Source organism: Zalophus californianus, chromosome X (genome assembly GCF_009762305.2).
Source record: "Zalophus californianus isolate mZalCal1 chromosome X, mZalCal1.pri.v2, whole genome shotgun sequence".
NCBI classification, from domain to species: Eukaryota; Metazoa; Chordata; class Mammalia; order Carnivora; family Otariidae; genus Zalophus; species Zalophus californianus.
In genome coordinates this window covers 78,628,263-78,652,469 of record NC_045612.1, presented here as the reverse complement: position 1 = coordinate 78,652,469, position 24,207 = coordinate 78,628,263, and the positions used below count along the sequence as shown (strand labels likewise).

The 24,207-nt window shown below is 40.2% G+C and overlaps 1 protein-coding gene across 5 annotated transcripts in view; it reads right to left on the bottom strand.

The window, feature by feature from the left end:
• ARHGEF9 (Cdc42 guanine nucleotide exchange factor 9) overlaps positions 1-22,154 on the bottom strand; it is a 234,645-nt gene extending 212,491 nt beyond the window's left edge. For 2 of the 5 annotated variants that reach the window (XM_027609069.2, XM_027609072.2), the window contains exon 1: positions 21,410-22,154. In XM_027609069.2, the coding sequence (XP_027464870.1) occupies positions 21,410-21,439 (30 nt within the window). In that variant the 5' untranslated portion in view covers positions 21,440-22,154. The remainder of the gene's footprint in view (positions 1-21,409) is intronic. The other 3 variants (XM_027609063.2, XM_027609062.2, XM_027609071.2) reach the window with 3 other exon arrangements.
• Between the last annotated feature and the right edge of the window lie 2,053 nt (positions 22,155-24,207).

Here is a 24,207-nt window from a genome sequence, read left to right as displayed (position 1 = left end):
AGTGGAAAGATGCCAGGGAACAAAAGCCACCAGCCAACCAGCTCACATTAAGCCCATCCCCCTGACAAGGGGTGGGGCAACTTCATCCAGGCAAAGACCAAGAAGCTGAGCAGCAGGCCCCGCCCCCAGAAGACAGACTGCAAGAACAGGTGAATGATAAGCTTATTACCCAAGGACTGTAAAACTCCAGCACCAGGGGAAAATAATACAGAGAGCTCCAGTTCCCTCATGACTTGCTTATACTTCAGGCTAAAATTTTACATTCCTTTTTTAGTTTATTTTCTTATTCTTTTTTTTAACCCTGTTCCTGTTTCAAATAGGTTATTTCCCAACCTATGTTTTTAAGTCACTTCTTCAGTTTTATTTTTTCACATATATATTTTACAGATTTATGCCCCATACTAGCCCTTTTTTCACTCTATTCAATTTTATCTTGATATATATCTAAGTTCTGATTTCTTTGCAATTTTGGGGTCTTCTAGCACAGAGACCAAAAATCAAGCAGGAGCAGGCAGATAATCCTGCTGTGTCCAGCCTGAGAGATTATAATATCTCTCCCACCCCTCCTTTTCTTTTTTTTTTCCTGTTCTTTTTTCTTTCTTTTTCATTGCTTTGGATAATCTTGGATTTGGTGGCATATCTGTGATACCATTTGACCAATTCGAATTTTTTCTAAGGTGCATTTTGCTTGGGTAGTGATTGATATTTTGGACTCTGTACATTCCCTCAACCATCTCTCAACAGAATGACTAGGAGGAGGAACTCCCAACAAAGAAAAGAACCAGAGACAATGTCCTCTGCTACAGATCTAATGGATGTGGATGTAAGTAAGATGTCAGAGACAGACTTCAGGGTAGCAATCATGAACTAAATAGCTAGCCTTGAAAAAAGTATTATTGACAATATAGAATCTCTAGGGCAGAAACAAAATCTAATCAGACTGAACTTAAAAATGCTATGAATGAAGTGCAGTCTAAACTGGATACTTTTTAAATTTTATTTTATTATGTTATGTTAATCACTATACATTACATCATTAGTTTTTGATGTAGTGTTCCATGATTCATTGTTTGCATATAACACCCAGTGCTCCATTCAATACCTGCCCTCTTTAATACCCATCACCAGGCTAACTGGATACTCTTAACAGCTAGGGTAAATGAGGCAGAAGAATGAATTAATGCCTTGAAGATAAGCAGATAGAAAGGAAGGAAGCTGAGTAAGATAGGGATAGGCAGCTAGTAGCACATGAGGACAGACTTAGATCAATGATGTCATGAAACATTCCAATGTCAGAATTATTGGAATCCCTGAGGAGGTGGAGAGAGAAAGAGGACTAGAAGGTATATTTGAGCAAATCATAGCTGAGAACTTCCCTAGTCTGGAGAAAGAAACAAGCATTCGTGTCCAAGAAACAGAGGCGACCACTCCCAAAATCAATAAAAATAGATCAACACCCTAACATATAATACTGTAACTTACAAATCTTAAAGCCAAGAAAGCTATCCTGAGAGCAGCTAGGCAAAGAGATTTCTTACATAGGGAGTGAGGAACATCAGAATAACATCAGACTCATCTACAGAGACCTGGCAAGCCAGAAAAGACAGGCAAGACATATTCAGGGTACTAAATGAGAAGAACATGCAGCCAAGAATACTTTATTCAGCAAGGCTGTCATTCAGAACAGACAGAGAGATAAAGAGCTTCCAGGACCAGCAGAAACTGAAAGAATATGTGACCACCAAGCCAGCCCTGCAAGAAAAATTAAAGGGGATTCTAAAAAAGAAGAAAGACCCCAAGAATAATATAGATGAGGAATTAACAGAGACAATCTATAGAAACAGGGACTTTACAGGAAATAAGATGGCACTAAATTCATATCTTTCAATAATTACTCTCAATGTGGATGGGCTGAATGTTCCCATCAAATTGCACAGGCTTTAAGATTGGATAAAAAAGCTGGACCCATTCATATGCTGCCTACAACAGACTCATTTTGAACCTAAAGACACCTCCAGATGAAAAGTGAGGGGATGGAGAACCAATTATCATGCCAACGGACCTCAAAAGAAAGCCAAGGTAGCAATTCTCATATCAGACAAATTATATTTTAAACCAAAGACTGTAGTAAGAGATGTAGAGGAATACAGTATCATACTTAAAGGGTCTATCCAACAAGAAAATCTAACCACTGTAAATATCTATGCCCCCAACATGGGAGCAGCCAACTACATTACCCAACTATTAACCAAAATAAAGAATCATATTTATAATAATACACTAATAATAGGAGACGTCAACACTCCACTGTCAGCAATGGACAGATCACCTAAGCAGAAGATCAACAAAGAAACAAGAGCTTTGAAGGACACCTTGGACTAGATGTTCTTTGTAGATATATAAAGAACATTCCTTCCTAAAAGAACAAAATACTCATACTTCTTGAGTGTACACAGAACTTTCTCCAGAATAAATCACATACTGGGTCACAAATCAGGTCTGAACCAATACCAAAAGATTGAGATTATTCCCTGCATATTTTCAGACCACATTGCATTGAAACAGGAACTCAACCACAAAGAAAAACTTGAAAGGAACGCAAACACGTGGAGGTTAAAAAGCATCCTGCTAAAGAATGAATGGGTCAACCAGGAAATTAAAGAACTTAAACAAATCATACAAACCAGTGAAAATGAAAACGCATCGGTCCAAAACCTATGGGATACTGCAAAGGTGGCCCTTAGAGGGACATAACATAGCCATCCAAGCCTCTCTCAAAAAGTTAGAAAAATCAAATGCACAAGCTAACCTTACAGCTAAAGGATCTAGAGAAAGAACAGCAAATAAAGCCTAGACCAAGCAGGAGATGAGAAATAATAAAGATTACAGCAGAAATCAATGAAATAGAAACTAGAAGAACAATAGAACAGATCAATGAAACTAGAAGATGTTTCTTTGAAAGAATTAAAGTCGATAAACCTCTGGCCAGACTTATCCAAAAGAAAAGAGAAAGGACACAAATTAATAAAATCATGAATGAAAGTGGAGAAATCACGACCAATACCAAGGAAATAGAGACAATTATTAGAACTTACCACCACCAGCTATATGCCAACAAACTAGGCCATCTGGAAGAAATGGATGCATTCTTGGAAACTTATCAACTACCAAGCCTGAAACAGGAAGAAATAGACAATCTGAACAGACCAATAACCAGTAAGGAATTTGAAACAGTAATCAAAAACCTCCCAAAAATCGAGAGTCCAGGGCCAGATGGCTTCCCAGGGGAATTCTACCAAACATTTAAAGAAGAAATCATACCTATTCTACTGAAGCTGTTCCAAAAAATAGAAATGGAAAGAAAACTTCTGAACTCGTTTTATGAGGCCAGCATTACCCTGATCCCCAAACCAGACAAAGACCCCATCAAAAAGGAGAATTTCAGACCAATATCCCTGATGAATATGGATGCCAAAATTCTCACCAAGATCCTAGCCAATAGGATCCAACAGTACATTAAAAGGATTAGTCACCACAACCAGGTGGGGTTTATTCCTTGGATGCAAGGGTGGTTCAACGTTCACAAATCAATCAGTGTGATAGGTCACATTAACAAAAGAAAAGACAAGAACCATATGATCCTCTCAATTGATGCAGAAATAGCATTTGACAAAATACAGAATCCTTTCCTGATTAAAACTCTTCAAAATATAGGGATAGAGGGAACATACCTCAATATCATAAAAGCCATCTATGAAAAGCCCACAGCAAATATCATTTTCAATGGGGAAAAATTGAGATCTTTTCCCTTAAGGTCAGGAACATGAGAGGGATGCCCACTCTCAGCATTATTGTTCAACATAGTACTAGATGTCCTAGCCTCAGTAATCAGACAACAAAAAGAAATAAAAGGCATTCAAATTGGCAAAGAAGTCAAACTCTCACTCTTCACAGATGACATGATACTTTATGTTGAAAACACATAAGACTCCACCCCAAAATTGCTAGAACTCACACAGGAATTCAGCAATGAGGCAGAATACAAAATCAATGCACAGAAATCAGTTGCATTTCTATACACTAACAATGTAACTGAGGAAAAGAGAAATTAAGGAATCACTCCCACTTACAATTTCACCAGAAACCATAAGATACCTAAGAATAACAGTAATCAAAGAGGTAATAGATCTGTAGTGCAGAAACAACAGAGCACTTATGAAAGAAATTGAGAAAGACACAAAAAAATGGAAAAACATCTCATGCTCATGGATTGGAAGAATAAATATTGTTAAAATGTCTATGCTACCCAGAACAATTTATAAATTCAGTGCAATCCCTATCAAAATACCATCGACATTTTCCACAGAGCTAGAACAAATAACACTAATATTTGTATAGAACCAGGAAAGACCCCAAATAGAGAAAGAATCCAAAGTTTTCTTGGTTGAAAAAGAAAACAGAAGCTGGGGACATCACAATGCCAGACTTCAAGCTATATTACAAAACTGTAATCATCAAGACAGTATGGTACTGGCACAAAAACAGACACATGGATCAATGGAGCAGAAGAGAGGGCCCAGAAATGGACCCTCAAATCTGTGGTCAACTAATCTTGACAAAACAGGAAAGAATACCCAATGAAAAAAATCTCTTCAATAAATGGTGCTGGAAAAATTGGACAGCCACATGTAGAAGAATGAAACTGGACCATTTTCTTACACCATACAGAAAAATAAACTCAAAATGGGTAAAAGACCTAAATGTGAGACAGGTACTCATCAAAATTCTAGAGGAGTACACTGGTAGTAACCTCTTCGACTTTGTCCACAGCAACTTCTTGCTAGACAAATCACCAATGGTAAGGGGGAATAAATGAACTACTGGGACTTCATGAAGATAAAAAGCTTCTGCATAGCAAAGGTAACAGTCAACAGAACTAAAAGGCAATCTACGAAATGGGAGAAGATATTTTCAAATGACATATCAGATAAAGGGCTATTATCCAAGATCTATAAAGAACTTATCAAATTCAACACCCAAAAAACAAAGAATCCCAATAAGAAATGGGCAGAAGACTTGAATAGACACTTTTCCAAAGAAGACATCCAGATGGCTAACAGACACATGACAAGATGCTGATCATCACTTGTCATCAGGGAAATACAAATCAAAACCACAATGAGATACCACCTCATACCTGTCAGAATGGCTAAAATTAACAACACAAGAAACAACAGGTGTTGGGGAGGATACAGAGAAATTGGAATCATCTTGCACTGTTGGTGCAATTGGAAACTAGTGCAGTCACTCTGGAGAACACTATGGAGTTTCCTCAAAAACTAATGATGTACTATATGTTGGCTAATTGAATTTAAATTAAAAAAAAAAAACTCAAAATAGAACTACCCAGCAATTGCACTACCAGGTATTTACCCAAAGGATAAAAAAAATACAGATTTGATGGGGTACATGGACCCCAATGTTTATAACAGCATTGTCAGCAATAGCCAAACTGTGGAGAGAGTCCAAATATCCTTCAAATAATGAATGGATAACAAAGATATATATATAATGGAATATTACACAGCCATCAAAAAGAATGAAATCTTGCCATTTGCAATATCATTGATGGAGTTAGAGTGTATTATGCTAAGTGAAATAAGTCAGTCAGTGAAAGACAAATATCATATGATTTCACTCATATGTGGAATTTAAAAACCAAAACAGATGACCATATGGGAAGGGGGAAAAACAAACAAACTGACAGAGGGAAATAAACTGTAAGAGTCTCTTAATGACAGGGAACAAAATGAGGGTTGATGGAGGGTGGTGGGTGGGGGATGGGCTAGATGGATAATGGGTATTGAATAGCACACTTGTGATGAGCACTGGCTATTGTATGTAAGTGATGAATCACTGAATTCTACTCCTGAAATCAATATTGTGCTGTATATTAACTAAAATGTAATAACAATTGAAAATAAAAGAAAATAAATATAATTAAATGTGAAGAATTGTTTATAGTAAGGTAAGGGGGTGTACTAAATGGAGATTCTACCTATTCAGTGCTCCCTACTGCCACCTACAGCATCCTGAATGAGATCATATCTAAAAGGTAAGTGAAGGTCTTTAAGGGCCATGAGGTATTTGTATATTTTTTCATGAGTTATTTGTATATTGTCAGGAGATGAGTCCTGGTTCCCACCTCTCTAATAAAGAGTGGCCAAAAGTGTTCTCCTACAACTGGTTGCCACTCCATTGTGAGATGCCAAGTGTTTCCATGTAACAGTTCCTATTTCTAGGAGGTTCTGAGGCTCAGTGATGCCCCCACCATCCTTAGCAGCTTCTCAGAAAGGAAAGTAAGTGGCACCCAGCCCTGAAGTCTCAACTTCCACCATCCACACACCATGCCCAGTTTACAAAGTACAATACTCTTCACTTAAGCAGGAATAGCAATTCTTCAGACCCTGACAACCTGCCCTTACAGGCTCATTTTATGACATATAATGTCCTTTTATTCCCATTATATGGTTTACACCTCATAACAGCCCAAGAAGCCTTTCAAGGGGTGAGGGGTAATCATTCCCATTTAACAGAAGATGAACACTTTGCTTCTCAGAGGGAAAACAACTTACCCTAGCTCTCACAGCTTCCTGGGAGAATGAAAAGAACAAAGGATTAAGAGTCACAAGACCAAGTTCTGGGAAAAGTGCTTTAAAATATGTAAAGTTCTATACATTTGGAATTTTAAGAAACTGTAATGCCAGGGCCATGCCTAGAACCCAAATTCCCTGTCCTCCAGATCAGAACTCTTGCTGCACTGATGACAGAGAAGGAAACAGCAAATAGGGACAAAGAGAAAATTATCCCTCCAAGAATAACTGCAAATTACATTTAAATAGAACTTCACAACTTCCTAAGTATTGCAGCTTTTTATAGCATTTCAACCTCATGGCAACCTTCTGAGAGAAGTATAGCAGGAAATAAGAATTTAAAATTTTAACTATCCACACACATTCTTATTCCTCTTTCCTGCTGTATTTTTTCTCATTAACACTTAGTACTAACATAATATGTACTATTTAATCATTTGCTTAACATGTATCTTCCCTATGGAAATCTATTCCATGAGGACAGGATTTTTGTTTGTTTTGTTCACCATTCAGTGCCTAGAACAGTGCCTGGTACATAGCATATCCTCAATAAATGTTATTGAGTAAGTGAATGAATAAATGTGTATGTAGTGTGTATGGGTGTGTGTGTGTGTGTAGAAAGAGAGAGACAGAGACAAGGAGAGAGAGAGAGAATGAAAGAGAGAGAATGGCCTATTTTGCACATGAGCAAACTAATATCCAGAGGAGTTAATTTTTCCCAGGAAGGACTTCTGAACTTTCCCATTTCACCATTTCAGCCTATCCCCCCCCCCCCCTTCAGGGACATCTTACCTGGGCAAAGGGAACATTTATTACAAATACCTTTTTTGGGCCAGCTCCAGGCATGGTGGCTACAGGTAGCCTGGGGTTTACTCGTCATCAGCACACTCTTCCATTCCACAAATATTCAGAGTGTCTGCTATGTACACAAAAGTTACTCTGTCAGGCCTCACTGCCCTTTACACACCCCAAAACTCATAAACACTCAAAAGGTTTCCCTGAGTTTTCACCATTCCTGGACTATATAGTGTTGAGGGAGAAAGGAGAAAAAGTTATTTGAATTCTCAGCATGTGACCTGAGAGTCCCACAGAATTGTGTCTACCTCATAGGATGTTTGGAAGGATTAAATTAGATACACACGCAAAACATTTAGAAAAGTGCCTGGCACAAAATAAATGCTGGCCTGGTAAATATTAGCTATTTTTCTCAAGCCTTATTGCATTCATGATCTTATTAATGGTACCCCTCATCTCTGGAATGAAGGAGGCCAGTCAAACATCCACTTGTGGCAAGTGGGGAGAGTAATGTTTGAGGAGTTACAATAAAGTTACAGACCTACTTCTCATCCTGGCTCCGTTCAAAGGTAGGTATGTGGAGAAGATATTTCATCTCTCCCAGGTTTAGTTTACCCAACTTTAAAGTACAAACACTGTTGTGAGACTTAAATGAATTCATATGTGTGAAGATGCTTTGAAAATGCAAAACACCAAACAAATGTGAGAGATTATTATTGTATTAAAATAATAAAGGCTATCATTAATTGAGCCCTTGCTATGTGAAAGACACTGTATCAAGTGCTTTACATAGATTAAATCATTTCATCCTAACAATAGTATCAATAACCAGGTACTACTATTTTTCAAGTTTCATAGGTAAGGTATGATGGGTTATTTTATGTATCAACTTGAGTGGACCACGATGCCTAGATATTTGGTCAAACATTATTCTGAATATTTCTGTGAAGGTATTTTCGATGAAATTAACACTTAAATCAGTGGACTTTGAATAAAACAAATAATAATCCATAATGTGAGTGGGCTAATCTAATCAGTTGGCAGTTTTAATAGAACAAAGATCGACCCCCCTGAGCAAGAAGGAATTCTGCCAGCAGACTGCCTTTGGACTCAGACTACAACTCTTCATTTTGCTGGCCTACCCTGCAGCTTTTGGACTTGTACCTCTATATTCACATGAACAAATTCCTTAAAATCTCTCTCCCTCTCCCTCTGTAGACACACACACGCACACACACACCCTGTTGCCACTGTTTTCTCTGGAGAGCCCTGACTAATATAAAAGGAAACTTAGAATGGTTAAATCCCTTGCCCACAATTACACAGCTAGTCAGTGGCAGAGCCAGAAGCTTAATGATCATCTTCCTCATTTCCTCCCTGTCCTACACCTCTATCAATCAATCCAGCAGCAATTACCATTGATTGTATCTCCAAAAATGATGTTAAATTTTCCCTTCTCTCCCCAACCTCACTGACTTCATTTCTGCAGCAGTCCCTTCATTGGGCTTGTCATCTCCACTTTTGTCCTCCTCAATCCACTCTCTTTAGAGTTTATAAAAGTCAATTTCTCAGATTAATAAGTAAACCCCTTCATTCCACTGCTTCAAATGCTTCCTATTGTACTTAGAATAAATAGTGTCCAGCACTATCACATACACTGAGCATATCAACTCACTTAATCTTCATAATAACGCTATGGGTAGTAGCATTATTAGCCCCATTTTTGAGAGGGCATAACTGAGGCACAGAAAGTTTAGGTAACATGCTCATGGTCACAAAACTAAGAAGTAGCAGAGTCAGAATTTGAACCTGGGCAGTCTAGTTCCAGAATATGTGCTATTAACCATGGAACCATACTACCTTTGAGGATAGCTGATGCACACCCTCCCTGGGCCTACAAGCTCCTTGGGCCTACAAGGCCCTGTGTGAGCTGGTCCCTGCCTGACTGTCTACCATTCTATCATGACATTTGTCTTTCTCTCCCTATGCTGCAGTCATGCAGGCCTTCTTTCTATCCCTCAAGCATAGCAGACTCTTTCAACCTCAAGGATTTTGTACATGCTATTCCTGCTGCCTCCCCCAAACTCCCCACAAACCTCATTGTCTCTTTCTTTTCTTTATTATAATCCAAAGTTATTAAGATCTTTCCCTAAATCTCTACACAGTTGACTCAATGTCACTTTCCTGAGTATGCTAAGCAGACCCTTTGACAAAATGTTTCCTCATGACAATAGGGCTTCTTAGACCTAGCTGAATGTATTTATTTCCCTCTACTCCCTGGTTTCCATTACTGAACAGCTTAATCACTTGCAGAACTAGTCATGTTCAAACACACACATATACACACCAAAAACAGCATGATGAGAAAACTTCTCAAAGCAATGGGCTCCTAAGGTGTTCCTCTCATCATGTCATGTGTTTGGGATCTTTCTCAGTCTCTCCTCAAGCAGAGAATTCAGGAAACCTCAGGCTTGGGTAGGAGGATTTGTTCCTTGTGAATGAAATTCTTATTGCATCTCTTAGCACTCAGCAAAATGTTAGGTCTGGTCTTCTGAGGTCTGAATTCAGGGCAGAAGAAAAGATTGTATTCTGCCCACCCAAGTGTATACACCTCTGTCTTGTCAGAAATACTAATTACTCCTTATATGGGTAGAGAATAACAGAGTTCACACAGCCCTTTCCTGTCTATTCACTCATCTGATTCTCATAGCATACTCAGAATATAAGTGAGGATATGTGATGGTTAATTTTATGTATCAACTTGACTGGGCCACAGGGTACCCAGACATTTGATCAAACATTATCCTGGGTATTTCTAGATGAGATTAACATTTGAATCCATAGACAGAGCAAAGCAGAGTGTCCTCTCCAATGTGGATGGGTCCCGTCCAATTAATTGAATACCTAAATAAAACAAAAATGCTAAGAGGGAAGGCCTCCTGCCTGACAGGTTGGACTAGGACATTGTGTGTGGGGTGTGTGTGTGTGTGTACTACCTCTAGCTATCAATGCAACCTCTCCCCTTTTCTTACCCTCTCCATCTGTGCCATGAAAAGAGCCCCCCACCACTTAGTCTTATGTCATTGCAAAACTTTTGAGCATGGCATTCAAGGATTCAAGGTCTTTCTTGATGTGGCCCCAGTTCACCTTGCCATGATTACTGGATCCAGCCACCCCAGAGCACCCATATCGTATTTCCAGAACATACAATCCCTTTCATGCCTCAATTATTTGTCTAATGTTGTTCCCTCTGTTGGGAACATTTTTTGGTTCACCTACCATGCCTACTCTCCACACCAGGCCAACTCCATCATCCGAAAGGCTTGACAGCACAGCTTAAATACTTCTATTCTAGGAAGCCTGCCCAATCCTCAACCATATTCTTGCTCTTCTGTACTCACATCACCATCTTGTACCTTCTATAGTATTTCACCCAGGCTTACTTATGTCTACCCTACTGAATTATAAGCTCCTGAAGGCATAAACCACATCTTGTCTTGACTATCCCACACCTCAGCCTGAGATATTTCCCTGGAAAGAGTAGCTGCTTGATAAACATCCATTTTCTTAAATGGCCTGTTAAAATCCATTGCAGCATTGTTTATCATGGCAAATGACTGGAGAGGAACTAATTGACCATAAATAAAAGACACAATAGAATTCTATGTAGCCATACAAAAAGAGGCATGTAATGGTATGGAATAATCTTCAAGAATAGTGTTAATTGAAAAAAAGGCAAACACAGAACTGTTAAATATGCTAAATGTATGAAGAAAAGAAAGTGTGTGTGTGTGTGTGTGTATAAGTAAATGCTCAAAAAGGCGTAAGATATATCTATGCAAACACCTAAGAAACTTATGACTGTGGCTGTCTCTAGACTGTGTGACTGAGCATCAGAGGCAGAAAAAAAAACTTATGAAGACTTAATTTTTACCTCAATCCCTTCTCTGCTCTTTGAATTTTGTACCATGTGCATATATTACCTATTCAGGATAAATAAATTTTGTCATGCATCTATTACATGGGGAAGGGAACATATTGAGTTGTTATTAAGTATTGACATAAATTTCTTTTTCAGATTAGCTAGAAAGGACCCTGAGGAATGTAATATGATTAGTTGGCAATTGCAAACAAATGAAGCTATGGTTCTGAGCCAAATGGGATGGGCTCTGGCTCTGAAGGGAATATAAAAATAAAAAAAAAAAAAGAAAAAAAAAGAATGAAGGTGATGGGGACAGCTGGTTATCCACCAAAAAAAAAAAAAATAAAAAAATAAAAAAATAAAAACAATAAATATTTATATGGCTTTTACTCTCCTCCAGGCATTGTTTAAAGTACCTTACATGCATTCACTCATTTAATCCTCACAACAACACTATCAAATGGGTATATACTACTATTTTCCCAACTTTATTTATTTTTTTAAAGATTTTATTTATTTATTTGACAGAGAGATACACAGCAAGAGAGGGAACACAAGCAGGGGGAGAGGGAGAAGCAGGCTTCCCGGTGAGCAGGGAGCCAGCCTGATATGGGGCTCAATACCAGGGTCCTGGGATCATGACCTGAGCCGAAGGCAGACACTTAATGACTGAGCCACCCAGGTGCCCCTATTTTCCCAACTTTAAAAATGAGGACCTTGAGGGGTTAAGTAGGCTGCCCAAGACCACACAGACAATTAGTGGCCAGAACAAGTATTTGAATGCAGGCAATCTGGTTCCAAGGTCTGTGCTCCTAAACATTATACGATGTGGCTAATACCAAGATGGAGTGATGAAAGCTAGAGAACTCTGCCTGCTGTATCACCAGCACCTAGCAGTTTATAAATAATCAATAAATACATAGGATAAATGCATGAATGGATGGATGGATCAAATAAATTGATGTGAGCATGGGTGAGTAAATAAGTGAGGGGATGAGGGATGGATAGAGGGATGGGGTGAATGGGTTGTAGCTGGGTGGGTGGGTTGTGGAGAGTAAGGTTTTTTAAATCAGATCTTGATTTGAAATCTGATGCTGCCCTTTATTTAGCCCTGAGCAAGGTACTTAAACTCTCTATCCCTGTTTCTAAGCCAGACTAGGCTATGAACTCTCAAAGGGCAGGGACATTTTTCTGTTTCATTCCCTGCTTTATCCCCAATGACTAGAAGAGTACCTATCACACGGTAGGTGCTCAGCAAATATTTGTTACATGAACTTATAAACTAACAAATGTGGACATTAAAACCCATTTTGTAGGGGCTAATATGAGGATTGACTGAGATTACATTTAGTATAACTGGCATATAACAGGTGAGCTTCCCTTCCCTTGCCCCCTACTAATGAAGATTGCAGAGGCACACTTAACTGGGAATTGAGATATGTGGATTCTTTTCCCAGTTACTGAGTAGCTGTGTGGTCTTGGGTCAAGCACTTTCCCTCTCTGAGACCCAGTTTTCACAATCTACAAAATGAGTGGTATTCAACATTTTGTGTAACAGGTGGAGGGGGGGATGCAGGGCAAGCAAAACTCTTTTCCAAAACCTTAAGCAACAATCCAACATGTAAAGAAAAAACCCAGGTGCTCTTCACAGATCAAAGATGAGAGACCTGAATTTCTGGCTGCCCCTGCCCACCTCCTCTCCTTGAGGCACTGCCACGGTAATTCTAGGGCATTCAGGTAGGGGTCTGCAAACCTTTTCTGTAATGGGTCAAATAGTGAACATTGTAGGATTTGCAGGCCATATGGTCTCTGTCACAACTGCTCAACTCCGTCTTTGTATCATAAAGGCAAAATGGGCATGGCTGTGTTTCCATAAAACTTAATTTTTGGACACTGAGATTTGAATTTCATATAAATTTTCATATAATTTCATGTATGTGTCACAAGATATTATTCTTTTTTTCAATCTTTTTCCAGCTATTTAAAAATATAAAAACCATTCTTAGCCTGTAGGCTGGATTTGACTGGCAGACTGTAGTTTGCTGACCCCTGATCTAAGGAGTTGGACTAAATTATTCCCAATGTCCATCAACTTGGACATTATAGCTGAGGCAGCCCAGAAGGAACATGAGCATTATAAAGAATAAAGCCTGAAACTATACTTGCCATGAAATTCTGGAAAGTAGATAAGAGTGGACTTGATCTGCTCTAAGTTAGGAGAACACCTCAAAAAAGAAGACTCAGGTTTTGTTCCCATCCCTCATTTCCCCAGGCTGAAACAGATTTTGAAATACTTAGTAGTTCATCTATTGTCAGAACTTCATCTGTCACTAATACCTCTCAATCCTCTAAGCTCCATATGTAGATTATCAACTGCCTATTGGATATGCCCCATACGAGGCTGTCCAAACATCTCAGACTCAGCATGGCTCAGACTGTATTTGTCATCTCCTCTCTCCACCTCCTCCCTAAACACTGTTCCTCATTTTGCATTCCCCATTTCTGTGAGGGATATCACCATTCATTTGGTCCCAAAAGAAGACCCTGTCACTGAGAGGAAGCAAAGGAAGACTAGGGTATGTCAGGTCTTGATTGATCTTTCACCAGATTAATGACGGTATTTTAACTATGGCCACATCAATCAGGCTATGGCTCATAGTCCAAAGTCAAATTCAAGTCCTGAGATTCTCTGTTTTTACACTGGCAGACATACATGTGAATTAACTGTGACAATGACTGTAGGTTGTCTTCCCACAGCCCATTCTCCCCTTCTTCTTTTGTTTCAGAAAACTTGCAGCTGATTGTTGGCTGTGCACATTGCCACCCAGTTTACATGACTACTTTCCCAAGTTTCCCTTGCAACTGAAAGCACTCTTGTAACTCAGTTCTTTTTTTATTTTATTTTATTTTATTTTATTTTATTTTATTTATTTGACACAGAGAGAGAGATAGAGAGAGAGGGAACACAAGCAGGGGGAGTGGGAGAGGGAGAAGCAGGCTTCCCGCTGAGCAGGGAGCCCAATGCGGGGCTCGATCCCAGGACCACAGGATCATGACCCAAGCCGAAGGCAGACGCTTAACGACTGAGCCACCCAGGAGCCCCTTGTAATTCAGTTCTGAGCAATGAGGTATAAGTGGAAATATTAAATTAAAAAGGATAGTCAAGTTCTTTTCTTCTTAACTTTCCTGTTTCTTAGAATGTGGATGTTAAACAGATGTTCTGGAGCTTCCACACCAATCTTGGACCATTAAGCAACCTCAACAATGAAAACTAAATGCTGGGATGGTGGAACAGAGAAGTTCTTAAAGCTTCATGAAGCTGCCATACTGGCCCTAATATGCTTATCTCCTGACTTCCTTTGTGTGAAATAAAACCTGTGTGTTTTAAGCCAGTGTAGATAGATCTCTGTAATTCATAGTAGAATCAAGCCAACTATTAAACTTACTAATTGGCCATTTTATCTTACCTATTCAGAGATGTCCACCAACTCCAACATTGTGGCTTTTATAAAGGTCACATGAAATCTGGCATGGAATTTAGTCTATGATTTCATATTCTTTTCCAAAGCAGTGGCATATCAAGGGAGGGACAATAGAAGTGGGCAACCCTTAGTGCAGGCAATGAAGGGGTGCACTATCCCCAAAACTGCTAGAACTCATACAGGAATTCAGTAAAGTGGCAGGATATAAAATCAATGCACAGAAATCAGTGGCATTCCTATACACCAACAACAAGACAAAAGAAAGAGAAATTAAGGAGTCAATCCCATTTATAATTGCACCCCAAACCATAAGATACCTAGGAATAAATCTAACCAAAAAGGCAAAAATCTGTACTCAGAAAACTATAAAATACTCATGAAAGAAATTGAGGAAGACACAAAGAAATGGAAAAACGTTCCATGCTCATGGATTGGAAGAACAAATATTGTGAAGATGTCAATGCTACCTAGAGCAAGCTACATATTTAATGCAATCCCTATCAAAATACCATCCACTTTTTTCAAAGAAATGGAACAAATAATCCTAAAATATGCATGGAACCAGACAGGACCCCGAATAGCCAGAGGAATGTTAAAAAAGAAAAGCAAAGCTGGTGGCATCACAATTCCAGACTTCAAGCTCTGTTACAAAGCTGTAATCACCAAGACAGTATGGTACTGGCACAAAAACAGACACATAGATCAATGCAACAGAATAGAGGGCCCAGAAATGGACCCTCAACTCTATGGTCAACTAATCTTCGACAAAGCAGGAAAGAATGTCCAATGGAAAAAAGACAGTCTCTTCAACAAATGGTGTTGGGAAAATTGGACCACCACATGCAGAAGAATGAAACTGGACCATTTCCTTAAACCACACAGAAAAATAGACTCAAAATGTTTGAAAGACCTAAATATGAGACAGGAGTCCATCAACATCCTAAAGGAGAACACAGGCAGCAACCTCTTCAACCTCACCTGCAGCAACTTCTTCTTAGAAACATTGCCAAAGGCAAGGGAAGCAAGGGCAAAAATGAACTATTGGGACTTCATCAGGATAAAAAGCTTTTGCACAGCAAAAGAAATAGTCCACAAAACCAAAAGACAACCGACAGAATGGGAGAAGATATTTGCAAATGACATATCAGATAAAAGGCTAGTATCCAAAATCTATAAAGAATTTATCAAACTCAACACCCAAAGAACAAATGATCCAATCAAGAAATGGATAGAAGACATGCACAGACATTTTTCCAAAGAAGACATCCAAATGGCCAACAGACACGTGAAAAAGTGCTCAACATCGCTCGGCATCAGGGAAATCCAAATCAAAACCTCAATGAGATACCACCTCACGCCAGTCAGAATGGCTAAAATTAACAAGTCAGGAAATGACAGATGTTGGCGGGGATGTGGAGAAAGGGGAACCCTCCCACACTGCTGGTGGGAATGCAAGCTGGTGCAGCCACTCTGGAAAACAGTATGGAGGTTCCTCAAAAAGTTGAAAATAGAGCTACCCTATGACCCAGCAATTGCACTACTGGGTATCTACCCCAAAAATACAAGTGTAGGGGTCCAAAGGGGTACATGCACCCCGATGTTTATAGCAGCAATGTCCACAATAGTCAAACTATGGAAAGAGCCAAGATGTCCATCAACAGATGAATGGATAAAGAAGAGGTGGTATATATATACAATGGAATATTTTGCAGCCATCAAAAGGAATGAAATCTTGCCATTTGCAATGACGTGGATGGAACTGGAGGGTATTATGCTGAGTGAAATAAGTCAGAGAAAGACATGTATCATATGATCTCACTGATATGAGGAATTCTTAATCTCAGGAAACAAACTGAGGGTTGCTGGAGTGGTGGGGGGTGGGGGGTGGGAGGGATGGGGTGGCTGGGTGATAGATATTGGGGAGGGTATGTGCTATGGTGAGCACTGTGAATTGTGTAAGACTGTTGAATCACAGACCTGTACCTCTGAAACAAATAATACATTATATGTAAAAAAAAAAAAAGATAACAGGAAGGGAAAAATGAAGGGGGTAATCGGAGGAGGAGATGAACCATGAGAGACTATGGACTCTGAGAAACAAACTGAGGGTTCTAGAGGGGAGGGGGGGTGGGGGGATGGGTTAGCCTGGTGATGGGTATTAAAGAGGGCACGTACTGAATGGAACACTGGGTGTTATACGCAAACAATGAATCATGGAACACTACATCAAAAACTAATGATGTAATGTATGGTGATTAACATAACATAATAAAATAGAATTTAAAAAATAAAAATAAAAAGGAGTGCACTATCTATAAAAAAATTTTTTTAAAAGATGAAAAGTCAGTGTTCGCTTTGGCAGCACATATACTAAAAGATGAAAAGTCAAAGTATTTTTTTCACTATGAATCAGTAATTTTAAACAATGTCAGTAATAAAATACTCCTCCCTGAATAAAACCTTTTGTTGGTCAAAATTCTAAGCAATTGTTGTTAAACAATTTAAAACTGAGTTTTAAATCATCACCTTATATTACTTTCCTTTAATAACACGGTATTCTATAGGTAAGTGGATTCAGTTGTGTACCCCTCCCCCCATATACACAGACTTTACAGGTGTTCCTTCAGTTCATTTCACTTGCAAAGTTTTAAAATCATTGAAGGTAGCTTTGGGTGAATTTCATGTCTGCAATCCCTCTGGTACTATATGTTTCATCATTTAAGTAGTAGGTTCAAAGTAAACAATGATAGCACAGGGATTGTAAAGTCAAAGAAACAGAATGTAAGTCACTTCAATTCTGTCATTCTATGTGACCAACTGGAGTTTTTATTTGTGCTTAAAATTTAAAACAGCAAAAACAATACAAACTGCAATGTGTACTATTTTTGTTCAGTAAGTGCACATTTTAGGTTATATGTGATATGTTACTGAATTTAAATATCTTTTAAATTGAAGTTTATTCTTCTTTTTCATTGCTAATTATTTTAAAATTAAAAGCAAAACAATAAAATAAGTATTAGTACTGATTACTACATGATTATTATTGAAAATACTTTTGTCATATAAATGAGAGTATTAAAATGAGTTATTCCAGATATCACATATGCTAAGTATACCACATCTCTAAAGTAGTAATAATATAATTAATCTTATTGTCCAGAATCCTAGAAACCAAGGAACTGGCTCACTGGTAATTCACATAGAACAAACCCTCAATTAGCTCCATCAGAGGCCAGAAACCCAAAGCAGATCATTTGATCATTGACTTAGATGTGAAATGTCCTTGCCTACATCCACCCATCCTTCATTCATTCTAGCCCCACACTCAGCCATATGAGAATCAGATGGGTGGTCAGAAAGGAAAAAGGAATGCGTTGGGAAAACTGGACAGCCATTATCTACAAATGATTCTGGGTATAGCCCTTTTTCCCTCATCCGAGCCACCATCACCTCTAACCTGGACTCTTGTAAGAGCCTCCTTACACCTTTTACCTTTGCCCCAGAATAACAATTTATTTTGTTAAATTTTAAGTCAGATTATGTTCCTTACATATTCAAACCTTCCAAAAGCTACCAATCTCACTCAGATTAAATGTTCCGGGGGAAACTGGTTTCCATGCTGTTCCTTAAACAAACCAGTTGTGCTCCACCTCTCTCTCCACAACCCCTCCTCTGGCCATTTCTTTGTGTAGAACCTTCTCCTAAATATCTGCACAGAGCTTGTTTCTTCATTTCCTACACATCTCTGCTCAAATGTCTCTTCTGAGCAGAGATGTGTAATCTCTAATCAGAGAGGCTCTGAATCATCTGTCTAATATATCATCCCATCCCCTATTTCTCTCTATCCTTTTACCAGGTTTTCTTTTTCTTCTTAGTGCTTAGCACCTCCTGCCATATTATATCTTAATTTGTGTAATTGTTTAGTGAACACTCAGCCCCCAGAATGTAAGATCCATAAGAATGGAGAATTTGTTTTTGTTCACTGTCTCCCCAGCACCTAAATCAGTGCCAACTCATAGTAGATACTCTATATTTTTTAATGAATTAACAACCTCAATAGCAACTATGAAATAAGGTATTTTATACCCATTTTATAGATGAGAATACTGAGGATGAAAGAAGTTTGACAACTGGCAATTGTTTCAGAGCTGAGAAGTATGAAAGCCAGGACTTCATCCTCAGACTTTTGACTCTGAGACCAGCATTCTTTCCACTCTATGCCTAACCCAGCACAAATTGCATTGCAAACAGAAGTTATGAATAAATATGCTAAACAATTTACCATCAAAAGTGAACTCACAGGTTTTTTAACACTCTCTACTGAGAAAGATTTTATTCTGTAAAATCCTTACTGATTTTTTATGTTCAAGGACTTTGATTCACATGTGACACTTGAAATCAGTTAAAATAGTCAAATGTTCTAAAAAGAAATCCCACTATTATAAAAAGCCTAATATAAATTTCAAGCACTTTGCAAATGAAAGAACAAGGAGTAAAGACCTTTTGACTGACCACATTATAAAATGGTGGCTAAATAAATACTCCCTGTCTTTTTTTTTCATAATGAGCCACTAGTTACATTTTGTCCAACATTTACTTTAAAGAATCTGAGACTCTCAAACCTCAAAGGAATTTTGGGAATCATCAATAGGCCCATTTAACAGGTGAGAAAACTGAGGCCCAAACATTCCTATCAAAACAATAGCAGGGCCAAGACTAGAGGTTTCCTGCCTCCAGACCAAAACAAAGTTTCTTGAAATCTAGCAAATGATTAAATAAATGTTTTTATCATATAATATTCACCACTCAAGTCCCCTAAAAATATTATAAGAATTCCCCATCAATCTTTAACTCCATAGTCTCTACAAGGTATCTGTTACTCCCTCTTTTCTCTCACACACAAATGGCAAAACTTCAGATTTCTCCCATTACTTCAATCTGTTGTCGATGGATGGCTCTTGACCCTTATGTTAAAATATATTTAGAAGAGGTGGGCGGTCTCACCCATACTCAGCTGCCAGAAATACCAGGACTGTCATGTTTTGTTTTGTTTTTCAGACAAATTTCATGACATTAGTTCATCCTTAAAGAAGTTCTTTCCCAAGATCATGACTGTTTGTCCCTCTCTGCCTATCAGCACCATTTGAACTGAAGATTCTGTGAAGCAGTGGAGAGGGACAATGACGAAAAGACAGAAGACTCCTGTGCTAGACTCAGTTTTGCCTTCATGGAGCTGTGTGGCCCTGGGCAAGTCTGTCCCATTCTCTGGGTTGCAGCTTTCCTGAATGGATGACAAGGACTTGAAGGTCTTTTCCTCATCTAACCTATTCTGGTTCTACCAACATTTGAAACAGCTTTGATGTGACCCTAGGGAAAGAGGGAAGTCTGAGAAGAGTCTCTTAAAGCTCTGGTATATAGGAATATAAACTGGATGCCTTTAAGAACCAGTGAAACAGAATTTTAAGGAAACCATGAGGAAAGGAGGAGGACAGCTCCTCTGAATACCGTCCTAATCCATGCCAAATTCCTCTCCCCTTCCAGAACAGGAGTAAAAAATGAGTTAAATATCAGTTTTTACCCAACTGCTTCAGGCTACTTTTCTTCAGCTGTGGGTTGTGCCTGGCAGTGCAGAAGTGTGGGCTAAGACTGCCATCAGCACCTGCTGACCCAACCCAACTGCCCTCTAAGACCCTCCTGCCCATGCCTCCAACCCCCCAGAGTCCCTGACCAGACTTGAGCTACCCCTGGCTGAGTGAAAGATGCATCAAGATGCAGCCACCACTTCCTCTCTTCAAGGGAAGTCATTCCAAGGTCTCCAGGTGGAGAAGGGTGCACCATAGTATACAATGAACTGTTGGAGGATAATACTAAACACACACACAAGCACACACTCCTTGGATGGGGGTGGGGATAAGAAAGAGCTCTTCTAACTGAATAGGGCTCAGACCCAATCCCAGGATGAGGGTTTCTGCAGCTCTCTCTCCTTTACAAAACCCCAAGTGTGAACAGGGTGACTCCAGCCCAGGGAAGGAAGAGCTCCAGGACCCCCCTATGCAGCGTCCCTGAGAGTCACTCCCTGGCCGTCAAGCCCTGAGACTGGCCAGGGTGAAGGGGTACATGCAGCCTTTTGGGGGGACCATGAAGCTCTCCCATACTGCCTTCTCCACAATCCCAGGCTTTTTGACTACGCTCTCCCTCCCAAACCCATACCAGTTCACCGGGCACCTTCAAGACTCACTGTTCCCAGAGACCCTCTGCCAGTCCCCCTTGCCTCATTGGCCTTCCAGGTGACCCCCACTCTCATTTCACCCCAATAGAGGGGGAGTACGTAGGGATGCGGGGGGGGATGGGAGGGATCTTTCTTCAGCAGGCGAGTGAGCAAGGGCTCCTAAAATGGCCACAGCAAGCTCGCTACTGTCTCAAGGACAGTGGCGGAGAGGGCGGTGGGCAGAAGCCAGGGGGCTCACTGCAGGGCGGCTGATGAAGAAACCGGGGGTGGGGGGTGGGGCTAGGGGACTGAGGCTTAGGGAGGGTAAGCCGGGGTTATATGCACTCACCATTCCTGATCCGCCCCTTATCCACTGCATGGTGCCCGCGAAGTCCGGCTTCTCTGAGGCCTGCGTGGCTGGCGCGGATTGTCTCAGGCAGGCTGGGCTGGCAGGGCTGGATCGAATGAAAGCCCAAGCGCCCCCTCCGCCTCCCCTCCTCCACAGCCCTACAGCTCAATCCCCTCCGCCCCGGACCTCCCCTTCAGTCAGGTTGTTCCATCCCAGCTGGCAGGCTCTGCCTCTCCGCCCTCCAGCTCCAGGAGTGCTTGACTGAGAGAAGCGTAGGAGGAGGGTCCCAACCTACTGCCTTTGTCCCCTGCCAAGCCTTCAGAACTGGGAGGTGGGGTGCAGGGAGAGGATGGGGGTAAATGACCTTCACCCGGGAGAAGGCGGAGGCCACCTCTCCCTGCCCTCCTCTCCGTGCTGTAGTTAGATGCTGTTTATTGTGGGGCTCCCAGCTGTGCCAATTGTGTCGAGTCAGCAAAAAGTCCTCTCCAAAGTTGCCAGAGGTGTTGGGCCAACCTCTGAAATAATAAGATCCTGATCCAGTGGAGCCATGCCAACACTCTCCTGCCTCCCTTCCCCCAGCCCTCGCTCTGCATACTCCCCTCGGATCCTTTCTCCTATTGTGTACTCTTTTGGGGCTTTCATCCTCATTACTTTCGCTTCTCAGAAAAACCGTGTGAACACAGGCATTAGTATCTTCATTTTACAGATAAATAAATGGAGATTTAGAAGATGGAAGGGACCTATCTAAGGTCGCATAAAAAAGATAAAGTCTCAACTTTACCCTCTGCAGCTTTCCAAGCTTCTTTTTGCTAACGCAAGTGCGTGTGCGTGCGCGCGCGCCAGCGCGAGCGCCAGCGCGAGCGCGGATACACACACACCGTTCCAGGATTCTCCCTCACATCCTCAGGAATATGAAAGGTAGCTTGTTGGTGGATGAATTTTCCATTTGCTTATTTTGTTGAGAATGAGTCAAAAGAACATCAGCAAAACAGGCAAACGGAGAAACCACCCACCTCTTCATGATGTCCCTAAATCTGGGCAGTGCAACCCAGGCTGACACCTTTACAGCAGCTGAATGTTGACATTGTTGGTCACATTCACACCCATTATTATTCCATGTAGTCCTTACAATTACCCTGTAAGAAGAACATGACAGGGAGTGTTAATTAGCCATAATTACACTTCATAAACACTGAAGCCCAAAGATTGAAAGACATTTGCCTAAGGTAGCACAGCTAAACAAGAGAAGAATCCAAGTCTCCTGACCCACAGGGCAGGGCAGGCAAGAATGGTATTACAAAAACAAAAGTTGCAGCTTCAGCAAGAAGGAATTAAAATATGACATCAGAAAGAAGTACCTGAAGATGATTGGTATGAAGACATCACTGGCATGCTATACACACATACTTATTTTCCTCTATGTCCTAGCAGATTCTCCCCACTTCATCCAACCCATTGTTTTTGGCCAGACAGAGCTGGCCAAAGATCTAAGCAGCTGCTTTGATGAACACCCAGTCCTGGGAGGGATAGGAGCAGAAGGTGAATGGTCCTTTGGCAGGCAAGGGATTCTTAAATCAAATGGGAGCTTATCCTGATTAGCCTTTCAACTTCCTCCCAAGGCTGATTGTCTAGTAATTCTACAATGGTCTCCTCATTTTCTCATCTTTGAGCCTTCACTCACACTGAGCCTCTTGGATGCACCTTTCCTGCCAACCAGCCCAGTCAGGCTGTCATGACTCTAAGATTTCTTTAAGATCCAGCACTGGGCACACCATCTCTAGGAAGCTTTCCTGGAATACTCCAGGCCCTGGTTTTATTATCTTTTATCTAACTCCTATAGCACTACCATTTATCCTTCTCAATTTAAAATGGTCTTTTACATACTGGTTGTTACAGGCTGAATTGTGTCCCCCAAATATTTGAATGTTGAAGTCTGAATGCCCAATGCTTCAAAATGTGACTTTATTTGGAGACAGCATTTTTTTTATTTTTTTAAAGATTTTATTTATTTGACAGAGCAAGAGAGCACATGCAGGGGGAGCAGCAGGGGGCGAGGGAGAAGCAGAGGGAGAGGGAGAAGTATGCTCCCAGCTGAGCAGGGAGCTGGATGATGCAGGGCTCCATCCCAGGACACTGGGATCATGACCGGAGCCAAAGGCAGATGCTTAACCAACTGAGCCACCCAGGCACTCTGAGACAGTATCTTTAAAGAGATAATGAAGTTAAAATAAGATCACTAAGATAGACCCCTATCCAATATATCTAGTGTCCTTATAAGAAGAGGAAATTTGGACACAGATGGGTACAGAGGAAAGACCATGTGAAAAGAAAGGGAGAAGGTAGCTATCTGTAAGCCAAGGAGAAAGGCTTCAGAAGAGACCACCTTGATCATGGACTCCTAGCCTTCAGAATTTTGAGAAAATTATTTTCTGTTGTTTAAGGCACCCAGTCTTTGGTACTTTGTTATGACAACCCTGGCAAACTAATACACTGGTACATTTTTCTATGTCTTGTCATGTAAATGGAATTATAAGGTTGTTTTTTTTTTTTTTAATCAGGGACAATGAATCACTCACCTTGGTATTTCCTACAATGGTGACTGTTACACAGAAGATATCCAATAAAAACTTGGATTTTTTTTGATGGATACATTTATTCAACAATATTATTGAATCCCTATGTACCAAGCATTTTGATAGATGCTCAGGATGCAAGACAAAGTTCCTCATAGACCTTACAATCTACTTTGAGTGGAGGAAAAATAGACAACAAATAAGTAAACAAGATAATTAAAGGTT